General features: G+C 37.8%; 1 protein-coding gene across 1 annotated transcript in view; it reads left to right on the top strand.

Annotated features, from left to right (window-relative positions):
• Positions 1-20210, top strand: part of LOC144270092 (connector enhancer of kinase suppressor of ras 2-like) — a 470860-nt gene that overhangs the window by 434464 nt on the left and 16186 nt on the right. Inside the window, exon 20 of the mRNA XM_077826316.1 lies at positions 2458-2529. Coding sequence (XP_077682442.1) covers positions 2458-2529 — 72 coding nt within the window. The remainder of the gene's footprint in view (positions 1-2457; positions 2530-20210) is intronic.

Below are 20210 nucleotides of genomic sequence, written 5' to 3'. Positions count from 1 at the left end.
TTTTGAAATGAATAATAGGATACAAAGCCATTCATCTCTAGGTTCATAGTCTACTTATTTTTATCAAATACCTGTGTTAAGGACCTGCGTGAAAAATAATTTGGGGTTCTCAATCCAATTCCCGGTGGACAGCTGTCCATATTATTGGCACCCATGCTGGCAGTGTCAAAACATAAGCCAAGGGCTGAATAAGCAAGAATAATGATCTGCTGTCCCACTTCAAGAGATGATCCCATAGACCACATCTGAGATATATTTTTAGTGCAAGAAGCTTGCCTGTTCTGTAGATAATTAGAGGGTGTCAGTCTGTAACATTGTCAGTCTTGTTTCTTTCACAGCACCACATTAACTTGAGTTTCTATTAAAATAGAGCTAAGATAATGTTTTAAAAATGAAAATATCAGCATGATTCTTTTTTTCTAAATCAACAGTTGCAATCTCTGCCTCTACACACGCTTTTTTTTTATGGGGGAGGCACATATTTAAGGGGAATTTTATGGAATAACATACAGTATATAGTATTGTTAAGACAAACACACTTCTTACATTTATTAACTATCATGGACAAAATGTTACTTCCACAGTTTATTGCATATGAAGTCCAAAACAGGATTCACAGAAGTCCTCATAAACTGGATCCAAGATCAGTGCTTGCATGGACTGTTCATAATGATGCCTAAGGCTAGTGCAGATTGTATTGATAATAATAAAATGAGATTATTATTTCTGTATGCAAATCCCACATGCTTTAAGCACATAATACTGTCAGCAAAGTATGTAAACTCAACAAGCATATCAATAACTGAAGATAGGGTTAATAAATTATGTAAAGTACAGAGTTTTGTCTCTGTAGTCACATACTCACCTGCAGAATCATCACCTATTCTACCCTCCAAAGTTATTTTGCTGGTGGACAACTCTTCATCTTATCTATTTTATTAGTGAAAACTACAGACTAAGATATTTCTTTCATTTTTCTGCTAACTAATGCCAGAGCAATTGTAACAGAGGAAGTGACTTTTTTACAAAAAATACCCGACACGAACATGGATACCTACTCCGAAACGACAGCCTTTCAGGAAATGAAAGATTACGAGTTGCGGGATATTATCTATGGCTCTGCAGTGACCTGGGATGAGTTCTTTAGTGAAAGAACAGAAAACTGTTGGCTGAATGCCTTCCCAGGAGTTTTATAAGAGAGTGATGCTACAATAGATGCAAAGAGATATACACATCCTGAACCACTAGCCAGAGGTTGGTCCCAAAACTGAAGAAATGGTAAATAATCTAGACACTAAGCACAGCAAGAAAACTCAGCTATGAAAAAGTTGTATGTGAAAGATAAGACATTGACCACACAGCTGATGATAGCTTCAGAAATCAAGTCAGATTCACCCTTGATGTAACTCCACTGACTTACATGAAGTTATACCAGGGGTTAATTGGGCCCATTGTGACTACAAGAAACAAACAAACAAAAATATCAAACTAATAAATTACAAACCCCAAGACCACTTGAGGTTTGACTGGTTTCAGTTTCACTCTTAGAAGCTGTTTCTGAACTCAGGAGTGGGTAGCCCCCACTAATGAGAGCTTCCACATTTTTGTTCACTTGTCAGTGAAGCAATTCTATGTCTTATGTCCCCCCAGAGTGACAAGGTTGCTGCCATCAAGTTCAATTTGAATGAAAAGTCCCTGATTAGAGAGACAGAACAAATGCAGAAGGGAATTGGTAAATTTATTCTGGGTGCTACCGGATCTGTTTTGCAGTGTTGTTGTAGCCATGTTGGTCCCAGGATATTAGAGAGACAAGATGGGCAAGGTAATGTATTTTATTGGACCAAGTTATCTTGGTTAAAGAGACAACCTTCCAAGTTTACACAGAGCTCTCCGTCAGGCCTGGGAAATGTACTCAGTGTCACAGCTAAATATAAGGTGGAACTGATTGTTTAGTTCCACACATTGGAACCATCAGCAGTAGTAATACATATTGTAGGAGACCATTCAAGTTAATACCTCTGCAGTCATAGGGGGAAAAGGGTGGTTAATGATTTTACAAATTGTTGTAATGAGCCATAAATCCAGTGTCTTTATCAAGTCCATGGTTTTTAGTGTCTATCAAAGTTATGAATTTAAGCTCCCAGGCTCATCTTTTGAAGGTGTTGTTCTGGTTATCTTTGAGGATGAGGACTTGAGAGGTCAGTTAAAGAGTGAGCACTTTGAAATGTTTTCATCCATAGATGACAAGGTGTTTTTCTCTTTTATCATTTTTCATTGAACTCACATAGAAAAATGTATGTGTAACTCTAAAACATTCTAAAGTACCCAAGAGCAAGTAAGTCTAAGGAGGACTTTTCAACCTCATCATGTAAATTTATCAACAAAGGGGAATAAAGTCATTATAGACAAACTATTTGAAAAAAAAAACTACATTTTTCTCCTTTGCTTGTTTTACAGTGCCTTCAAAGCATGCCACCCAAAAATTAAGAGCTTTTACTTTGCAACTGACTGTCTTGAAGAAATGAATAGGTAAGTTACTTCTATTCTTCATAGGACTACCCTAATAATTTTACTGAGATATGTGGAATAGCACAATGTAAGGAAAATACTATATCAGCTCTTCTAGGAACACACATGTCACTTAGGAAACATCATAATATGCAGATTCGTAGCGCTTTTAATATATGCTCCTGACTGCTACTGATTTATGTGACTTCATGCCTTTGCCTGTAGTGTTATAATGTATGCCTCATTCTTCAGTTTATTCTTTATGTGGTGCTTGAAACAATACATGTGAAAGGGTCTTTGCAATGCCACAGGGCCTGATCCTCTAAATATGCATGTTAGTAACTTTGCTTCTATGAGGTGATCTCATTTAAGTTCATGAACCTTCTCACATGAGTAAAGTGTCTTCTGTGCGTAAATTTTGCAGGATTAGGCCTATAAATACTAAGGCCAACATTTGAAGGCCAAATGCTTCCAGTGCCCAAGAACTGTATATCTTAAACCAAAACTGTACACTTAGAGACCATACCACTCCATAACTGTGCTGCTATTATCACAATTATAGAAAGGGTCTGGGATTTTCATATTTGAAAATTTCACCTACAGTGTTTAATGTTTTACCTGAGTCTTAAAATACATAGGTGTGTATCTGAACTCAGTTGTCAGTTTCATGCATACAACCCCATAGAGTTCAGTGGGGCTACAAATGTGTACCTGAAAACAAAATTTGTCCTGTGCATTAAAAACCACACATTTCAGATTATTTGTCAGCAAATGTGATTGCTTCCCCAACAAATGCTATTTTATAATTGTGTTTAATGTCACTTTTGTCCTCCCTAATCTTTACAACTGACACTTAACAATTTAGAACAACATATTTTGATCCAAACTCTCAAAGGTGAGTTTGCCTTATGTGTGTGCAGACCTTGGTGTACACATCCCTGGTGCATGCACAACAGCTGGGGATTGTTACTGCACATTCTGTTGTGTGTGTGTGTGTGTAATCCCTCCTTGTTTGCATACAATAAGGATTCATATGCCCAGATTGGATGTGGCCACTTAAACATGCACATCTTTGAAAACTAGGGCCATGTATATTACAGATACCGACTCTTCCATTAAAGTCCATAGACCAGGACTGGAGCAATAATGTATTATACCTTTATGTGCCTGTGAACTATGGATACGGTGTACCCCAGGTTCTCCTTTGAGTGGCCTCTGCATATTCCCACTCCTGGGAATGTGCCACCTGATTCAGACTAAATGGTAGAACCTTCTCTGTCTTATCACATAAATAAAATGGTAATGGGATATGACAGCCTGGTACAATTTATCAGATTTCTTAGAATGGGTGGACAAGAAGCTGGATTGGCCCAACTAGATTTTGTGGGCTGTTTTTTGTTTGTTTGTTTGTTTTTTTAAATCCAAAATAGGGAAAGAAACTATTTTTGAGGAAGTTCCCAAAATATCAAATACAAGATGAGAAGCTTCCTCCACAGCCTCAAAAGGTAACTTTATTGTTGAAACCACACTAGCTTACACAATTGGAGAGCATCTTCACAAGGAGAAAACATAGAGGATATGCCCCCGTTTTCATTTTGGGAACAAATTGGATTCCATCTCAATCTTAAACTGCTGATGTTCCATATGCTCAATTATTTCCTCATCTTCCTCTGACAAACATCACCTATTACGGTAGCAGCAGACTGTAAAGAAAGACATTTTAAAAAGGCAGTGAGCAAGACGTTTAAAATAATGCAATAATATTTGAAAACCTCAAGAGTCAGGGATACAGACAGATGAATGTATACTATATATATTGTGTTATAATTCAGCAATTTTTTTACACTAATATGCTGCATAAGACTTGCACATCGGTAATAAGAGAGGTGAGCACCAGCCTGGTTCCTGGCTCCCACACAAATGTAGGCACTCCTGTGCCAAAACTGTCTCTCAGTTCCAAAGTTAAACATACACATGAAATAAATATAAAAATATACTCCCAGTTAGATAATAGTCTGCAATGGGCAAGTACTAACAGCAGAGCTCTTCTACATCGGCCTGCCTGATGATCTACTCTCATTGCAAATGTTCAGAGTATAGTGATAGGTTCTGCCATTGTACTTCCATTGTAATCGTCACATTCTTAAAAGTAGTGTCTGAAAAATCTCCTTTTGTTAATGAATTTTTAACAAAGTCATCCAAATGAAATTGTGTGTATTTGATTAAAATTGTCTATAGAAAGCTCCAGCTAAAAGGTCAAATGGCACTTTTTGTGCAGGAGATTAAAATAATTTAAGTGAAAAGTATACATTATATTAACAGAATTCTCTCTAAATTGAATATGTCTTAAAGTTTCCCATGAGGCTTTAAAAAGTCTCTAAACAGCTGCACTGTATAAGTTATTAAAATGTCAAGCCTTTCCTTTATTTCAAGATCTTTCAAGATCCTCGTAATTCCCAGTATAATTCCAAATTTTGTGGCTAGACAAGATGTTGTTTTGTTTTCTTGCTTTGCTGCTATGTTTTTGTTGGTATTAACACCAAAATTCTAGTCTCACTTTAACAATCATGCTTAAAATATAATGCTCAAGGAATCTCTGCATGCCATGGTTGAAATTTTATTTCAAAACTTGAATTCACAGTTACTGCTTTTGTAGTTGAAATTTCAGACTCAGCTCCTTTGATAAAAGCAGTGGGATCAGTTTTGGAGAGGAAAATGATAGTACTCTGCTCAAATTCTGTCCATGTTCCCAGAATAATGCAAAATTTCAGCTGGAGTTAACAACAATGAAATAGTTAACAATGTTGACATGTAACTCATCTAACACTTAACTGCCTTCAGAGTTGATGCTCCATTCTTACGAAAGGAGCAGTTATTGGCTCACATGCTAACCCTAGCTCTGTACCTATTATGCCAGGTTGGGAATTCCAACTATGGACAAAAACTGGCTTAGGTGACTCTATGCCCCCCGACACACACGCGCACACGCACACACTCTCTCTCTCTCTTCACCACAGACTTAGAGGGTGTTCTTGAGAGGGCTTGGAGCTGACTAAGGTTAGTGCACAGCAAATATCTATCCCCTCAGCTCTATTCCTTCACCATCAACAAAGGGGCTTCCATGAAATATGAGGAAGTATTATCTTACAGAGTTATCACTACCCACTCCTGCTATACCTGTAGGATTCCATTGAGTTTTTCATGGAGGCAGAAGGAACAATCTAACCATATCATTTGAGATTCTCTTATTTGAAAAACATGAAAATAGAATTTCTATATCCAAAACATAGAAAATACATCCACTTTAGTCAATGGCTGTTAGCATGGGCTCTCATTGATAGTTAATTTTACTTCAGGTTCTCACTCCAGATTCAGTATTTATTCACTTGAAAAGCAATTAATGTATTTTTTAAACACTGCAATTATTCAATTTCTCTTTAATACCATGTCCTAATTTCCTGAAAGAGTTATGTACTGATCAGTAATGATTGACTTGTTTGCAGCACATAGAGTTGTTCTGTTGCTGATTAATTGTTCCTGCTGTGTCACTTGTTGCAGACAGACTTTGCTTTGCAAAATTAATGCGTACATGCAGTTTTGTCAGGTCTACATGAGTACACTTGTGTTCTTAAAAATGAATTAATGAAATTAATTAACGCATCTCTCACTTGGCTTGGTTACTTGGTGGCTTATAGATTGATAAAAGCCTCATGCCACAGTGATGATTCAAGGGTGCAATCCAGATAAGTGAGGGGGTTTTGTCACCACTAGCCCTGTAGCCTTGGATGCCTCACAATGCTTTGCTCCTGTAGCTCCCAGCCTGGGATGCTCCGAACTAGCTTACAAGTGTCTGTGTGCTTAGACAGCCCTGGTTCAGCAGCTCTGACCCAAGCAGCCTGTCTACAGCCTCTCTCTGGCTTCCACTAGCCTTGGTGACAACCAATGAGGTGACCGAACACACTGCCAATCCCAAACTTTTCAAAACCATGCACTCTGTAATGTCCACCTCTTTCCTGGACAGTTCAAAGACATATGGTCCATTTGTTCCTCTAGAGTCACAAACTTATTAACTTAACTTTCATTTAAAAACAGCATTGACTTGGTTTACAGTAAAAATAAAACAAATTTATTAACAATAGGACATAGTTTAAGTCAGAGGTTCTCAAACTGTGGTCCGTGGACCACCAATGGTCCATGAGTTCCATTCAGGTGGTCCGCGGATAGTTCTCTCTAAGGTGCGCACCTGGGTGGCCACATTCAAGAGACTGAAGGGCCACCCACCTATTTAGTGGAGCCGCGATTGTTCTGTTTCCTGCCATCTCCGCCCACTGCTATCTTGATGGTCCTGTTTACATGTAAATTGAGGGGAACACACATTCCTTTGTTTTGGATAGACATGTTTACCAACTCCCCCTTACATACCTGGTTTACACACACTTGAGTCATAATGCCAACATATATTCATAACTCTTAATACACCTTGTGTGATGTATGTGTGACGGGTTCCCCTCAGGGTGCCACCTGGAACTGAGCCCCTCCCTGGACCACCAGCTTGGGCTCCCTTTACACTGTACTGCTGTGACCAGCCTGCCAAGCCCTCTCCCAGGCTCCAGCCTGCACTTTACCAGCCCGCATACAGGTAGGGACACACCCAACTGCAGTGCATACAGATGCTCAGCTCTGCATGGGGAGGCATAGCTAGAGCATCTCCCAGTTCCTAAGGCACACACCTCCTTTCTGGAAAGTAAACACAAAATTATACCATCTTGCGCTGCACAGAGAACAGTACAGCGTAAGCTCATGAAATTTACCCCATCCCTCAATGTGGAGAGGAAATATACAACAGCTTTCTGCCCCAAATTATGGCTTCCACACACACTGGTTTTACGCAAAGCACTGAGCAGCATGAAAGGTTTCACTTGCAAAAAAGCCTGTTATTGATGTATCTTCTTTTTAACTCTAAATTTAGTGTATTTGTTTAGATGTACTGTCTTAGTAGCCTGCACGTTATGTAACACCTGCAGATATTTATTAGTGCTCCATTTAGCCCTACTATATTGAAACTGAGATTCTCTTACGTTTGCTAAATGAGCTATTTTCTATGATATTTCATTATATTCAGGATGTATCCCTGTGACCAGGATCCCAGGGAGCCACGCTGATGTCACTCAGTTAGGATGAACTGCAAAGAATGGGGCAGGCCATCCACCCCAAAGCTGGTGGATATTCCAATACTTTGATTTACCAAGCCAGCACAAAACAGCTTCTATAATACCTCACTGGTTATCCAGAAGCCAGCAACACAGTTCCCTCAAAGCAACCCAGCCTGAGGCCTCCACCCAGACACCCAAGTCAGATATGATGAGGATTACTGAAAATCTTATTGATCATATAAGAAAGTTCTACCAATTCCAAAGAATCGGACATATTACCTCACAGATTAAAGAGTATTCCAGATTTTACCCAAATACACGCTTACAGCCAATTCTTACTAATTAAACTAAAATGTATTTTAAAAGAAAAGAGAAAGAGATCAGTATACATACAGACATGAGTACAGTTCTGAGATTAGATTCATAGTAGAGATGGTGACCTTTGTAGTTCCAAAGAGTTCTTTCAGAATTAGTCCATAGGTTATAGTCCAAAGTTCATATTGAGGGTGATCCAGATTAGGACTGGAGATCTCAGTTTTAGGACTTACGCTTTCCATGCATGAAGCATCAGGCAGATCTGAGATAAAAAGGATCAGGACCCAAGACATTTTTATACAGTTCCAGGTCTTCTTTGACAGCTAGAGTCCTTACGCGACCAATAGGTAATCATGGAGACTTTGAAGTAGACAGACTCCCAGTACATAAATATTTAATGTTGTGGGAACAAGGTCCCTTCTTAGCTTGTAGAGAGGAAAGAAGGATTGTGTGTGGAAGTAGGATGACAAGAAAGGTCCTATCCTGCTTCCATATGAGGGCTGAGCTGCATACAAAACTTGCACTGGTTTAACTAAAATTGATTTAATTAAATCACCACGTATCCTGTTACTGAATTAAGCTACATCGATTTCACTCAGTTTATAACTGGCTTCAGTGTGTCATAACGGGGTTTGCACCAGTTTTATGTGTAGACAAAACTCCCATTGACTTCACATGAAGTGTAATTAGGCAAGGAAAAGGGAAGTGAATAAGTCTGAGTTTTTGAACATTGTTTTATAAACATTTTTCTTTTTTATGCAAATATTGGAGTCTTTGCTGCTTCAGCTGAAGGCAGTGAGAAGCTGAGGTAGCATCTTTGTTGCTGGCAAACAGTTTTAAAGAACTGAATACAGGAAACAAAGCTGAGCAATTATAGTCAGAGGAGAGAAATGTGTATATTCAGAGTTTAGTTACTGAGTAGTAACCATCGAGTTATTTTGCGAGCCAGTCATAGTAAACTGCATAGATATTGAGGAATTAACTGAAAATAAAACAAAGTGATTATATAAATAACACCCTATAATGAATGAGAGGGCACAAAATTGCATAAATAAGGGGAAAATATAGCTATGTTTCTGTAACTAAACAATATCTCTGCATTCTGAGTGCCTGAAAGTGTTTCATGTCAGTAAAGTGAAAAAAAAAACATATGGAAGAATTTTGTAAAATGGACTGTGTCAAGTACCTTAAACCCAAAATTTAATTTTGGTGCTTTGGTGATATAAAATAAAATGGGGTAACAAAAATATTTAATCAGGTGAATGGTGGTGATGTTTGTTTTTACTTGTATTTTAAATTAAGCATTTCCCCTATTGTGGTAATGAAAATCAGAATAGAACTGGCCAATCTAATCAAAGTGAAATGCAAAACCAAACAGAATAAGTGATGTTTTTTTTTTCATTTTTAAAGCTGCTGTTATTTAATTTCAGGTTTCAGATTGGCAGCCGTGTTAGTCTGTATCCGCAAAAGAACAGGAGTACTTGTGGCACCTTAGAGACTAACAAATTTATTAGAGCATAAGCTTTCATGGGCTACAGCCCACTTCATCAGATGTATAGAATGGAACATATAGTAAGAAGATATAGATAGATAGATATAGATATACAGAGAAGGTGGAAGTTGCCATACAAACTGTAAGAGGCTATTATCAGCAGGAGAAAAAAGCTTTCATAGTGATAATCAAGATGGCCCATTTAGACAGTTGACAAGGAGGTGTGAGGATACTTAATTTAGGGAAGTAGATTCAATATGTGTAATGACCCAGCTACTCCCAGTCTCTATTCAAACCCAAGTTAATGGTATCTAGTTTGCATATTAATTCAAGCTCAGCAGTTTCTCATTGGAGTCCAAGTTGTTATTTAGGAGTACAGATAAGGACTTTTAAAAATATAAAAAAAATTATCTTAACAAATTCTTTTTAAGGAACAGCTCATGTTTCTTAGAGTCCTGCCCCATGGGGTAGTGACCATTCTTTCTTGGATGTCCTGAAAGTGCACAGTACATTGTGAGTTCTACCAAAACAAATATATAAATATTAATAATAATAATGAGATCCCAGTTGATTTAGTGCCACGTGACTGTTGTCAGATTTTTAAAGCCACAGTTTGTTATAAAATTACTTTTAGTGTATTTTCTGTGGCACACTTGTGATTTTTGTGCAATATGAAGATGTTTTTGTGCTATCAAAGCAGTAATTTCCCCTATAGAGATAATGGGCTTAATAGTGCCAGCAGGGAAGGAAAACAGGCTTCTGACTAAAACAACATAACTGTGCCTTCATTTGTTGGGTGAAATTTAAAAAAGATTCCTATTTAATGCATAAAATAGATGCGCACACACAAAGAGACCATGAATTGTTATGGTTCACTTGTCATCTGTTAAGCTGTCTGGGGCTTATTCATCTGTTGCTGGCCTGACAAATTTAAGTAGACACTGCATGAAACAAGATCAACAGACTCATGTGAAATTATCAAATCGGAGAGAATACTTAGTTTTATCCCATGAGTGACTTTACTTATCAAAATCCAGCAACTGTGACAGATACAATAGCAAAAATGCTGCAAACTGAGAGTTGATGTATTTGGATAGATGAGCTCATTAATGCGAGTCTGTTTACCCTTTTATTTCTGAGTGGAAAGTCAGTTATGATTTTTTTTCCTTCAAGGAAAACAAAGGACTGAATATTTGTAAGACGTGTCCAGGTTAGCCTTACATATTACATGAATGCTAATTCAACCAAATGTATAAATAACCTATACTACCTTAGAAAATGGTCAAAATAATATTTGCCTAATTTCCTGACATGCATTTGTTGAATGTATATTTTAATCTCAAGTAAAAAAAAGAACATTTTAGTGACAAGCCAGGACACACAATACACAATCAATTATTTTAAAGTGCTACTATATCATATAGATCATTGTAGTTAACACCATATTGTACTTAAGTACCTTGCTGTAGTGCAAGGATGCAATATAAAGTTTAGTCAAAGTGGCAGTATAAAATGTATAGAATAAATTACAACTACTAAATAAATGAATCAAGGGAATCCTTATGATACTAAAGATGTATTTATTTGGCTTTACTCATGTTTATTTTTTTCCATTCTAACTTTCTGTGAATTTTTTTTAAACACACCAAAGCAAGGTAGGCACTTCACAAACAAATAAAACGGATGTATTATCTTCCCTAAAGAGCTAGTTTACAATGCAAATACGAGATAAGCCACACAAGTGAGTTGCAATCAGTGTAAGGGGAATTGGGGAACAAAACACATGGGTTGAGAATATACAGATATGTGGTTACTTAGGTATATCATGTGCATGTCTTGGAATCCCATGATATGTGGCAATATGTATATAGGTACTTTTACCAATTATATTGGTTTTTAGATGTGTACGTTTTGGGAAGAAAGAATTATGGTGCTATGAGTGAGGCAGTAGGGGGAATGTGTGAAAATAGGAGATAGCAGACAGAGAAATGCAGCAGGTGTGAGGAGGAAGAGAAGGGTGTGGAGGGTCAGGGTAGATGGAGATGTAAAAGTAAGGAGGATGAAGCTAGGAGGCATGATGATGTAGAGGTATTTAAGGCTAGTGAGTTTATCCTTACATTACATACCCCAAAATTTGATAGACTATTTATTGACTGAAATTCTGAAGCAATTAGCATTCTAAAAGCAAGAAGCAATTAAAGGAGGAAGGGACTATTTCTTGAATTTAGATCTTTCTTTAATTTATGTCTACTAATTACTTTTTTAGCTGACTTAAACTCTTTCTTCTATATTCCCACTATCCATTGTTTAATGTAAGTACATCCAAAATTGGGGAAAATATAAAATATCATTAATTAAAATTGTTCTTTGGTCAAAAAATTGCTTGAAGCAGGGACTAGATGGTGTAATTGTTAGTACTTTTAGCCTTTCAGGACCCAAGTGTCAACTCTGGAAGCAATACAAGTGTGCAGATTAGGACTGATGGGCAACGACAGAACAGTCTTTAGAAGTTAGATGGACTGATTCAAGTTCACTCAAATGTAAAACTTCTTGGATACTCTAAACCATGCAGTTTGGAGTCTACATGACCTCTCCTCTGTCATGCCCCTGTCCCACCCAATTTATAAATCAAGACTAAAAGATATGCTCTAGGTCAATCAGAAGTTATAAGTTAGAGCAATAATTAGTGGGTGACACTCTAGATCTGCATTATGCAGAAGCTCAGAGTAGGTGAGTGAATTTATCTCCTCTGGCCTTAAAAATATATTAATCTGTGTGCAAATGTTTACCGGCTCAAGCCCTAAAACCTTGTTGACTTTTTTAAAAAATTCCCACAGTTAAATTCCACCAGAGATAGCAACTTGAGAAGCCCTGGTGTAGGCTGAACCGGCTACTGCCACTGTAGTAAGCACTGTGTCAATTAAACCTGCTATGAACTGATCCACTGTTAGCAATGGCAGAGAACACTTAAAAAATATCTTTAGTGTAGACAAGAGTATACAGAATCACCTCACCTTTTACACCTGAAGTCAGCAATTGTTTCAGAAATGTTAGTAACCACTCTCAAACAGTCTGTTCTGTTCATAAATTCTAAATTATAGCCTTCTTTAAATTCTAGTGAGATAAATTCATATTCAACAGCTAAAAATATCTTTGAACTTTGGTTTTCTCCTGATTTTATTACAAACTATGGTAAATATGGTGTAATGGAAACAAATCTTTCTTAGTTTATTGATGTATCCATAGAAATTGATGTTTTGTGATTTAACTATAGATTTTTATTTGAGAGTTCTGGACTCTTGTATTTACTGTAGGGATTTAAGATGAGACTGCAGATTAAAAAAAAATTCCTTCTTAGGGAAACAAGAAACGTGAGCTTTGGTCAGGTAAAGGCTAATTACTTAATTTGTTTAAGTAAAAAAGCTTTTATTTATTTTTATTGGATTCTACAAGTTTTCAGCAAAGCATAGTAGGACTTGTGTCCTTGTGAAATTCTTACCTCATTTTGATAACAGTCTAACATTTTCCCCTTCTTACAACTAAATACTCCACAAATGAATTTAAACTTGTCCTCTGGTTCAGCTTATAGCATTGCGTCATACACAAACATGGAGATTTTGGGGAAACTGCTCCTCAGTTCAGTGACTAGAGATATCCAGAGATGACTCACTCTCCAAGGGCAAGTATATGGCTTATTGTCCCAACTAACTGCACTTCTGACCACTCCTGGACTCTTTAATGCACCTCTAGGTCTCTATCCACCACCAATCTTTGGGTGAAATCACACAATTCTCCCACTCTCAGACAAGGCCTTGGCTGCAGTGCTCTGGTACTAACCATGACTAGCTCAGCAGGTCTAACTTAGGTTCAGACCCTGCAGTTGTTGCCTCCATGAGCTATGACAGTGGAATCCAGTAACCAAACAGCCTTCTTAAAGCAAAATGTTATTTATTTAGAACCAAGAGAAAACAAATGTAAGAGAAAACAAATCTTTAAAACAATAAACCAGTATATGTGCATGCCTGGCTTTCCCTAAGGCTTACTGTTCCCTGGATCTGGAGGGGGGAAGTTCCAACTTCTTAAGATTCCCTCCACAGATTCTCTGTGTGAGCCTGTCTTCTTGGACAGCTCCTGACAATTGACCCCCGTGCCCTCTTTCCTTACAGAAAAGGGCTTTTTAACTGTTTAGTGTTCCATTGGTCTTGGGCTCCCAGGTTGGCAAAACAAGGCATGTATCGTCATTGGAGACAGGATATACAATCTTCATAATTTTGTTGTTCTGGGGAAAGATTTTATGTACTGCTATCTTGGGTAATTTACAATAAAACATTGCAATTACATTGGTCTTGACATGTATAGATACATATCTTAATACAGAATTACCGATATTAAGCCACATATTGGTAATGATATAACAATATATGGTCAATATACATTTTCCTTTTTTCACAAAATTATTTAAACACAGCCTATATATGTGTGTATATATGTATTTAACCAACTCATGTTAAGGTAGGAGGATTGGGCAAGGGAAAGCTGAATGTTTTCTTAGGGCTGGGGGAAAGGAGGAGGCAGGAAGAGTCTCAGGAAAATAGATAGAAAGGAAAGCTAAGGGAGGAGGGGAGATGTAATTCAGTTATTATCAGTTAATTCAGTTATTATGTAATTCAGTTTTTCAGTTATTATCCTCTGTGTATATCTATCATAGTCAGGCATGATGCTGCTTGATGAAGCTTGCCTCAGTTTCCCTTCACTCCAAGAATAAACAAGTCCAAGAAGGCGTTAGAAATTAAGGAGGACCCTCTTTGGAGGGTCTTATTTATTTAACAGACAGTCCACCACAAAGCTTAAACAAAACCTTCATCCCAGCTTCCAAGCTGAGAGACCAAATCAGTCCCAATCCATCTACTCCACTACTCATCTCCATCCAGGCTCTTCACCTGGGGTTCACTCAGCTCAGGTCACCAACTCTGGAGTCAGGTCTCTTGCTGCTTCTGGGCTAGAGTCTTCGTCCGGAGTCCAGGGGGGTTTATGGAGGTCTGTCAAGAGTAGTTCTTCCCCAGGACAGCTCTTCCCCATGAGACCTCATACCTCTGGCAGGCCAGGCTTCTGGCTGTTGCTTGGGGGTTCCAACTGCAGCTCTCTCCGTAGAATTCTCCCATTTCTAGGAGCATCCCTTCTAGGTGCCCAGAGAGCTTGCTGTCTCTTGGAGCATACCTTCAACTTAGCTCCCCTTCTCAGAAGTTTCCTCTCTCCTCAGGAGTGCCATCTCTAACTAAACTTGGGTGACCTTTATTAGGTCCAGTGTACATTTACTAATTAACCCTTAATTGGCAACCTGGGCAGTCTCTTCCCCTATGTGGGCCTTCAGAAGGCAGACACAGCAGACTGGTGACCTGAACACAGACTGTATGACACAGAGTGGCATAGACATAAATTCTCAGTAGCATAGAAAAGTGTGTGCCCTGCACGGTACAAGGTGTATGTTGAACTCTGTCTATCCTGTGGGATGAAAAGCGAATCAAAGAGAACAATAAAACCCAACTAGCTTTTGTGGAGGAAGAGAGGTGTATGGTAACTCCCTTCTCTTCGTGTGCCAGTATATCTATGCCTGTATCTGTAATTTTCACTCCATGCATCTGAAGAAGTGGGGTTTTTCACCCACAAAAGCTTATGCTCAAATAAATCTGTTAGTCTTGAAGGTGACACGGGACTCCTCATTGTTTAGGTGAACGTCTGTGCTTCAGAGAGCTGAGATTCAGACAGACACATGTATGTTTGACATATGCAGACCTGTCAAAACACTTCTCTTCTTCCTGTGATCACATAGAATTCTGGGCCCAGTTGAGAAGCACCCATATTAAGCAAGTGGAATAAACTATCTCCTGGTTTTTTATTGTGGCTGTTTGACAGGTATAGCATAGATAATTCCATTGCCTGATCTTTGATTAGACATGCAACCAGCTATTCCCTAGAGATCTGAATTCTGACATATATTCCCTCTGCATTTTTAAGACCTGCCATTTTTATACAAAATGTGCAATGAGGAGAGTTCGAAAACAAGACCCCATAGCTTCCAAGCTTCCAGAAAAGTTCATACTTCAGCAAGGAGGAGAGCCAACACAGCTGTCAAAACCAAAAGATAAAAATGACAATGAGATCATTATATCCTGACTTCATTCTGAATCGGATTAGTTTTATGTTCGTGGTTTAGAAGGGGAGGAACTAATTTTACATTCACAACTGGGTTGTGTCAGAAACACAAAGGAAGTAATGAAAGAAACTTTGCGTGGAGCAGAACTCCAAAGGGAACACTTTTTTGGAACAGTGTTTCCCACACAGAGAAGCAAGAATGCATCTACTTCCTCCTACTTTACCTGTGACCTGTACCACAACAGTAACATGATGGTATTGAATCTGGGATTCCCCTGTTACATTTTTCCGCCTGTTTGAAGGGAAGTACACATAAGAGCCTGAATTTTGCCCAGAGTAAACCAATGATTTATTCAATGAATTTTTTCCAAATACAGTTTATTTTTTAATTTCCAAGACACATCAGCCTCTCTAAATTCTTCAGAATTCTATCGTTTTCATGCTGTAGATTCCAGTGCCCTGTAGGTAACTAACATTACAGTGGAAATACACAATACTGGGATTCTAGGAAAATTTTAATACCATTCACATTTACTGTTTCCTGTAGAGGCCTGTTCCTGTAACATCTCTGTCAAACATACACATTGCAACCCTGGATTTACTGACTGAATTCAATGGACTAAGGGAATGAACTGATCCTGTCAAGAAGATTAAAGGCTATTCATCAGCTATGTTACATAAAGGGCATTCTTTAACATTATTAGGAAAAAGCAAGATGCATGTGTGAGGTGAAAGAGAGTTAAAGAAGCTCTTATTGACCTATTCAATAGGTTGTTTGAGCTGATTTTGATTTATATTTATTGTGAAAGAACTAACAAATGTTAGCAGTAGAGTCAAATTTTCTTTGCAGCATTTGCCCTAACTTCTTATATATGTTTATCTCTTTAAGGTATTAGCTATATGCTTTTTAATAGGTTAAAATACTAAGGAAAAACAAAGCATGTACTACTTTTTATCCCTTAAGAGTTTGACAATTAATTATTTATAATGAAAGGCTGATGCTGCCATTATGTTGTAAAACAAGCTATCATCTGTGCACCATATGTATCTGAAAAAATAAATGATAAAAATCACTGTGAACTGCTGTCAGGGACTTTATAGTTTAGAAATCTAACAATGACTAGCACAGGCTATTTTTTACAAATTGTACATTAGTACACTATATTCTCCAGTATTATTTTACAGCTTTGTGTTGCAGAACTTGAATCTTTACTTAGACTGAAATAAGAAATTTACCACACTAAATTCATCATGTTGTATAAGCTTTCCTATTACATACATGATTCCATCTTAAATTATTTATCTTTGCCTTTCATATGTGTGTGTGTGTTGCTATTGCTTTGAGAGCCTTCCGGTGATCAGTTATTCTCTTTGTTTTGATTCACTGGCTGCTGCTTTCGAAATATGCAAAAGGTGCAATATTTTGTTAATTTATATTGTTGTCTTGAAATCACTCAAGCAGCATAATAGGTTGTAAGCTAAGCTTCAGAAAAAACCTTGATGTATTTTATAGTTTTTTTAGTTATATTCCTTTGTGAGGGAATTATGTTTTGTGATTATATGCTTTCAGATTTTGGGTTTTTTCGGATGACTTACTATGTTATGCAATATTTTAGTCAATGAGTCAAATACAGCCTACAACCCATTTTACTCTACTATAGTGTGATGTATAAATAATGCTTTTGACAACAAATTGTCCTTCATTACTATGAACCTTTAAAAAATAAGAACCTGGACAGAATCAGTTAATAAATCACTTTACTCTAAGCCCTGGTCTACACTGGGGGAGGGGGGAGCGGGACAGAGGAGGAGATAGATCTAAGTTACGCAACTTCAGCTACGTGAATAACGTAGCTGAAGTCGACATACTTAGATCTACTTACCGTGGTGTCTCCACCGCGGTGAGTCAACTGCTGCCACTCCCCCGTCGACTCTGCCTGCGCCTCTCATGGTGCTGGAGTACAGGACTCGACGGGAGAGCACTCTGGGGGGCGGGCAATCTATCTCATCTAGACTAGACACAATAAATCGATCCCCGCTGGATTGATCGCTGCCCGCCGATCCGGCAGGTGGTGAAGACATACCCTAAGTCTCTCTAAGGTAGTGGGGGGTGGGGAAGATTCCCAGGAGACTTATAATGAGGAATATATATTTCTGTAATAAGAAGGAAAACTTCCAGCATCTCACATTTCTTAGCAACTGTGTAATTGGCGTTGAAGGAAACCCTTGTAATCTGAAAATGTTTGTTTCTTCTACAAGTGATTATCCATATATATTCCACTCTTGGTTTGCATGTGGCCCATGCATCAAGAGCAGAATCTTTTGGTCAGCAGTGTCCATTGGACCACACCTGCATACAGAGTGCCTTTATGTCATTCACCTGCATAAAGGGTAGAGCAGGGTCAACATCCTTCCATTCCTTCTTACCACCTGTGGCCATGAGATGGAACTGTGAGCAGTGTTTTTACTCTTGTGCACTTGTGAATTTAAAAAGTTTTGTAAACAGTTGTTCCTTTAGGCTAGTTTAGTACTTAGGTTAGTGTAGGATTTTTTCTTAAGTTTCCATTTTTTGGTTACCAAGCTTCTTCAGCCTTCATAACTGAACAACAAACTCCAGATTCTAAGTATCACGCCTCATGTGAAGCAGGTATGACCCTCAATGACAGTCACTCAAAATGCTTATTTTGCCTTGGTAAGGGGCACATCATGGACAAATGTTCAATTTGCTGTTCATGTTTTTTTAAAAACCCACAACAGAGAAGAGAGACTCTCCTAAAACTTTTTCTTCTGGACAAGTCTATGAAACCACTTCTAATCTGGGTTAACAAAATCTGCCCAGATCTGAACAGTCCTCGAGAATTGCTGTGATGAGCACAGGCTCTGCAGCCAGTACCAGGATTCCAGCTGCTTCAAAGCATTCCTTTACGGTTCCTCGTTTCAAGTCCTCTTCACTGGCTGACGGGGTAAGGCTCAGCACCACTCTTCTAAAAAGAACAATCACAGGTCACCATCTGAGGTACCTAGCAAGAAAAAGAGGGAGACATTGCCTCATCCTACCTCAGTTAAGGGCAGCACAAGGACGACTTAGGTCCCTCAGGCACCGAAAAGATCCCCAGTGTCCACACTTCAGTACCAGCTGAAGACCAACTTCACTTGGTCTCTGGTGCAGACCCTGCATATTTTTGTAATGAGTAAACTAGAAACAGATTCAGAAATCTAGTAACCAGAAAGGTAGTTTATTTTATAAAGTTTCAAGGAACACATTATTTTTTAAATTTTTTAAATTTTTAATTAAAGATACTAGCTGCAAATTTCAAACAGGTCATTATAGTTAAGAATACCACACCTTCTTCAAATATAGTAATACTGTTCTTGGAAATTAGTTTTGTTTCTCAGGAGATGGTTTGTCATTTGGAAGAATTATTTATTTCCATTTTTAAAACATACCTAACTAGGAGTGTCCATCCCATGATCTGTGCACTTCTTCCAGTTTTTAAAACACAATAACCAGCAACTACACTGAAACACTAACATTCACTGCCAAATACACTCATCATTCCTTCCTACCCTAATGAAATTGTCACAGTCTTCCATGTTATAAAGTGACTATGAAACATAAAAATGATGATTTCAAAGGATAGAATTATCTGAAGAGGACACAGTGTGTAGTACTCATAGAGTCCTAGACCATATTTATTCATTATGTTTGTCAAAATTTGCTGTTAATAGCTCTTGCTATTCAAGTTTAAAAGAAAATAGCTCATAGATTCATAGATTCATAGATATTCATGTTCAGATATGTACCATTAAAATATTTGTTTTTTAAACTTCTAAAATGTTAGCCCAACGTTGTCTCTTCCCAGACCAAAAGGAACCATTTCTAATAGTCAAAAAGAACATTTCTAATTGTTCAGATTTTATTTCCATTCACTTATTGGCTGCTATTGAGAAAATGCTCAAAAGTATGACAATTAGTCCCAATGGTGATGGTCATTTTTATGACAACTTTCTGGTGTTTTATTTGGTTTTAAATTTTCTATTTTATGATCATTTATCTTGTATTGTATCAGGAGTATTGCATTGTATCTGGTGCTCAGATACCATAGGAATGAAATTTATTAAAATGTAGAGAGATGGATTTTATTACTAATGTAGCATCTTGAGTGCACTTGAAGTAAAAAGTGAAGAATATATGGATGCTTTATTTATAAAGCTATCCACTAAGAATTGGACTGAGACCATCCACTCATTGTGGCCCACTAAAACAGCTATCAGATGGCAATGGCTATCGGTCACTACCAGCTGGAGCCAAATATAAACTAGTGACCCATACATAGAGGACTGTTTCGTCCAGTCCCCTGCTGACAATTTAATAGCTTATATAGTGAATTTGTTCAAACCCCAAAGGAAGAAAAGAGGATTCTAAAAATGTCTGTGGTAGTTTGTTTCCATGAGTAATGGTAATTCTGTATGTCAGCGACTTTTCTCGTACTGCATTGTAACCTGAAGGTGGGATTTATCCCACCAGCATTAAAGCTCCAGGTCACTGAGCTTTTTTTTTGAATCAGGAGAAAGAACCATCTTATAGT

Source organism: Eretmochelys imbricata, chromosome 9, assembly GCF_965152235.1.
Source record: "Eretmochelys imbricata isolate rEreImb1 chromosome 9, rEreImb1.hap1, whole genome shotgun sequence".
NCBI classification, from domain to species: Eukaryota; Metazoa; Chordata; order Testudines; family Cheloniidae; genus Eretmochelys; species Eretmochelys imbricata.
The sequence above is the reverse complement of the archived record's forward strand: the minus strand, read 5'-3'. Positions and strand labels throughout refer to the sequence as shown.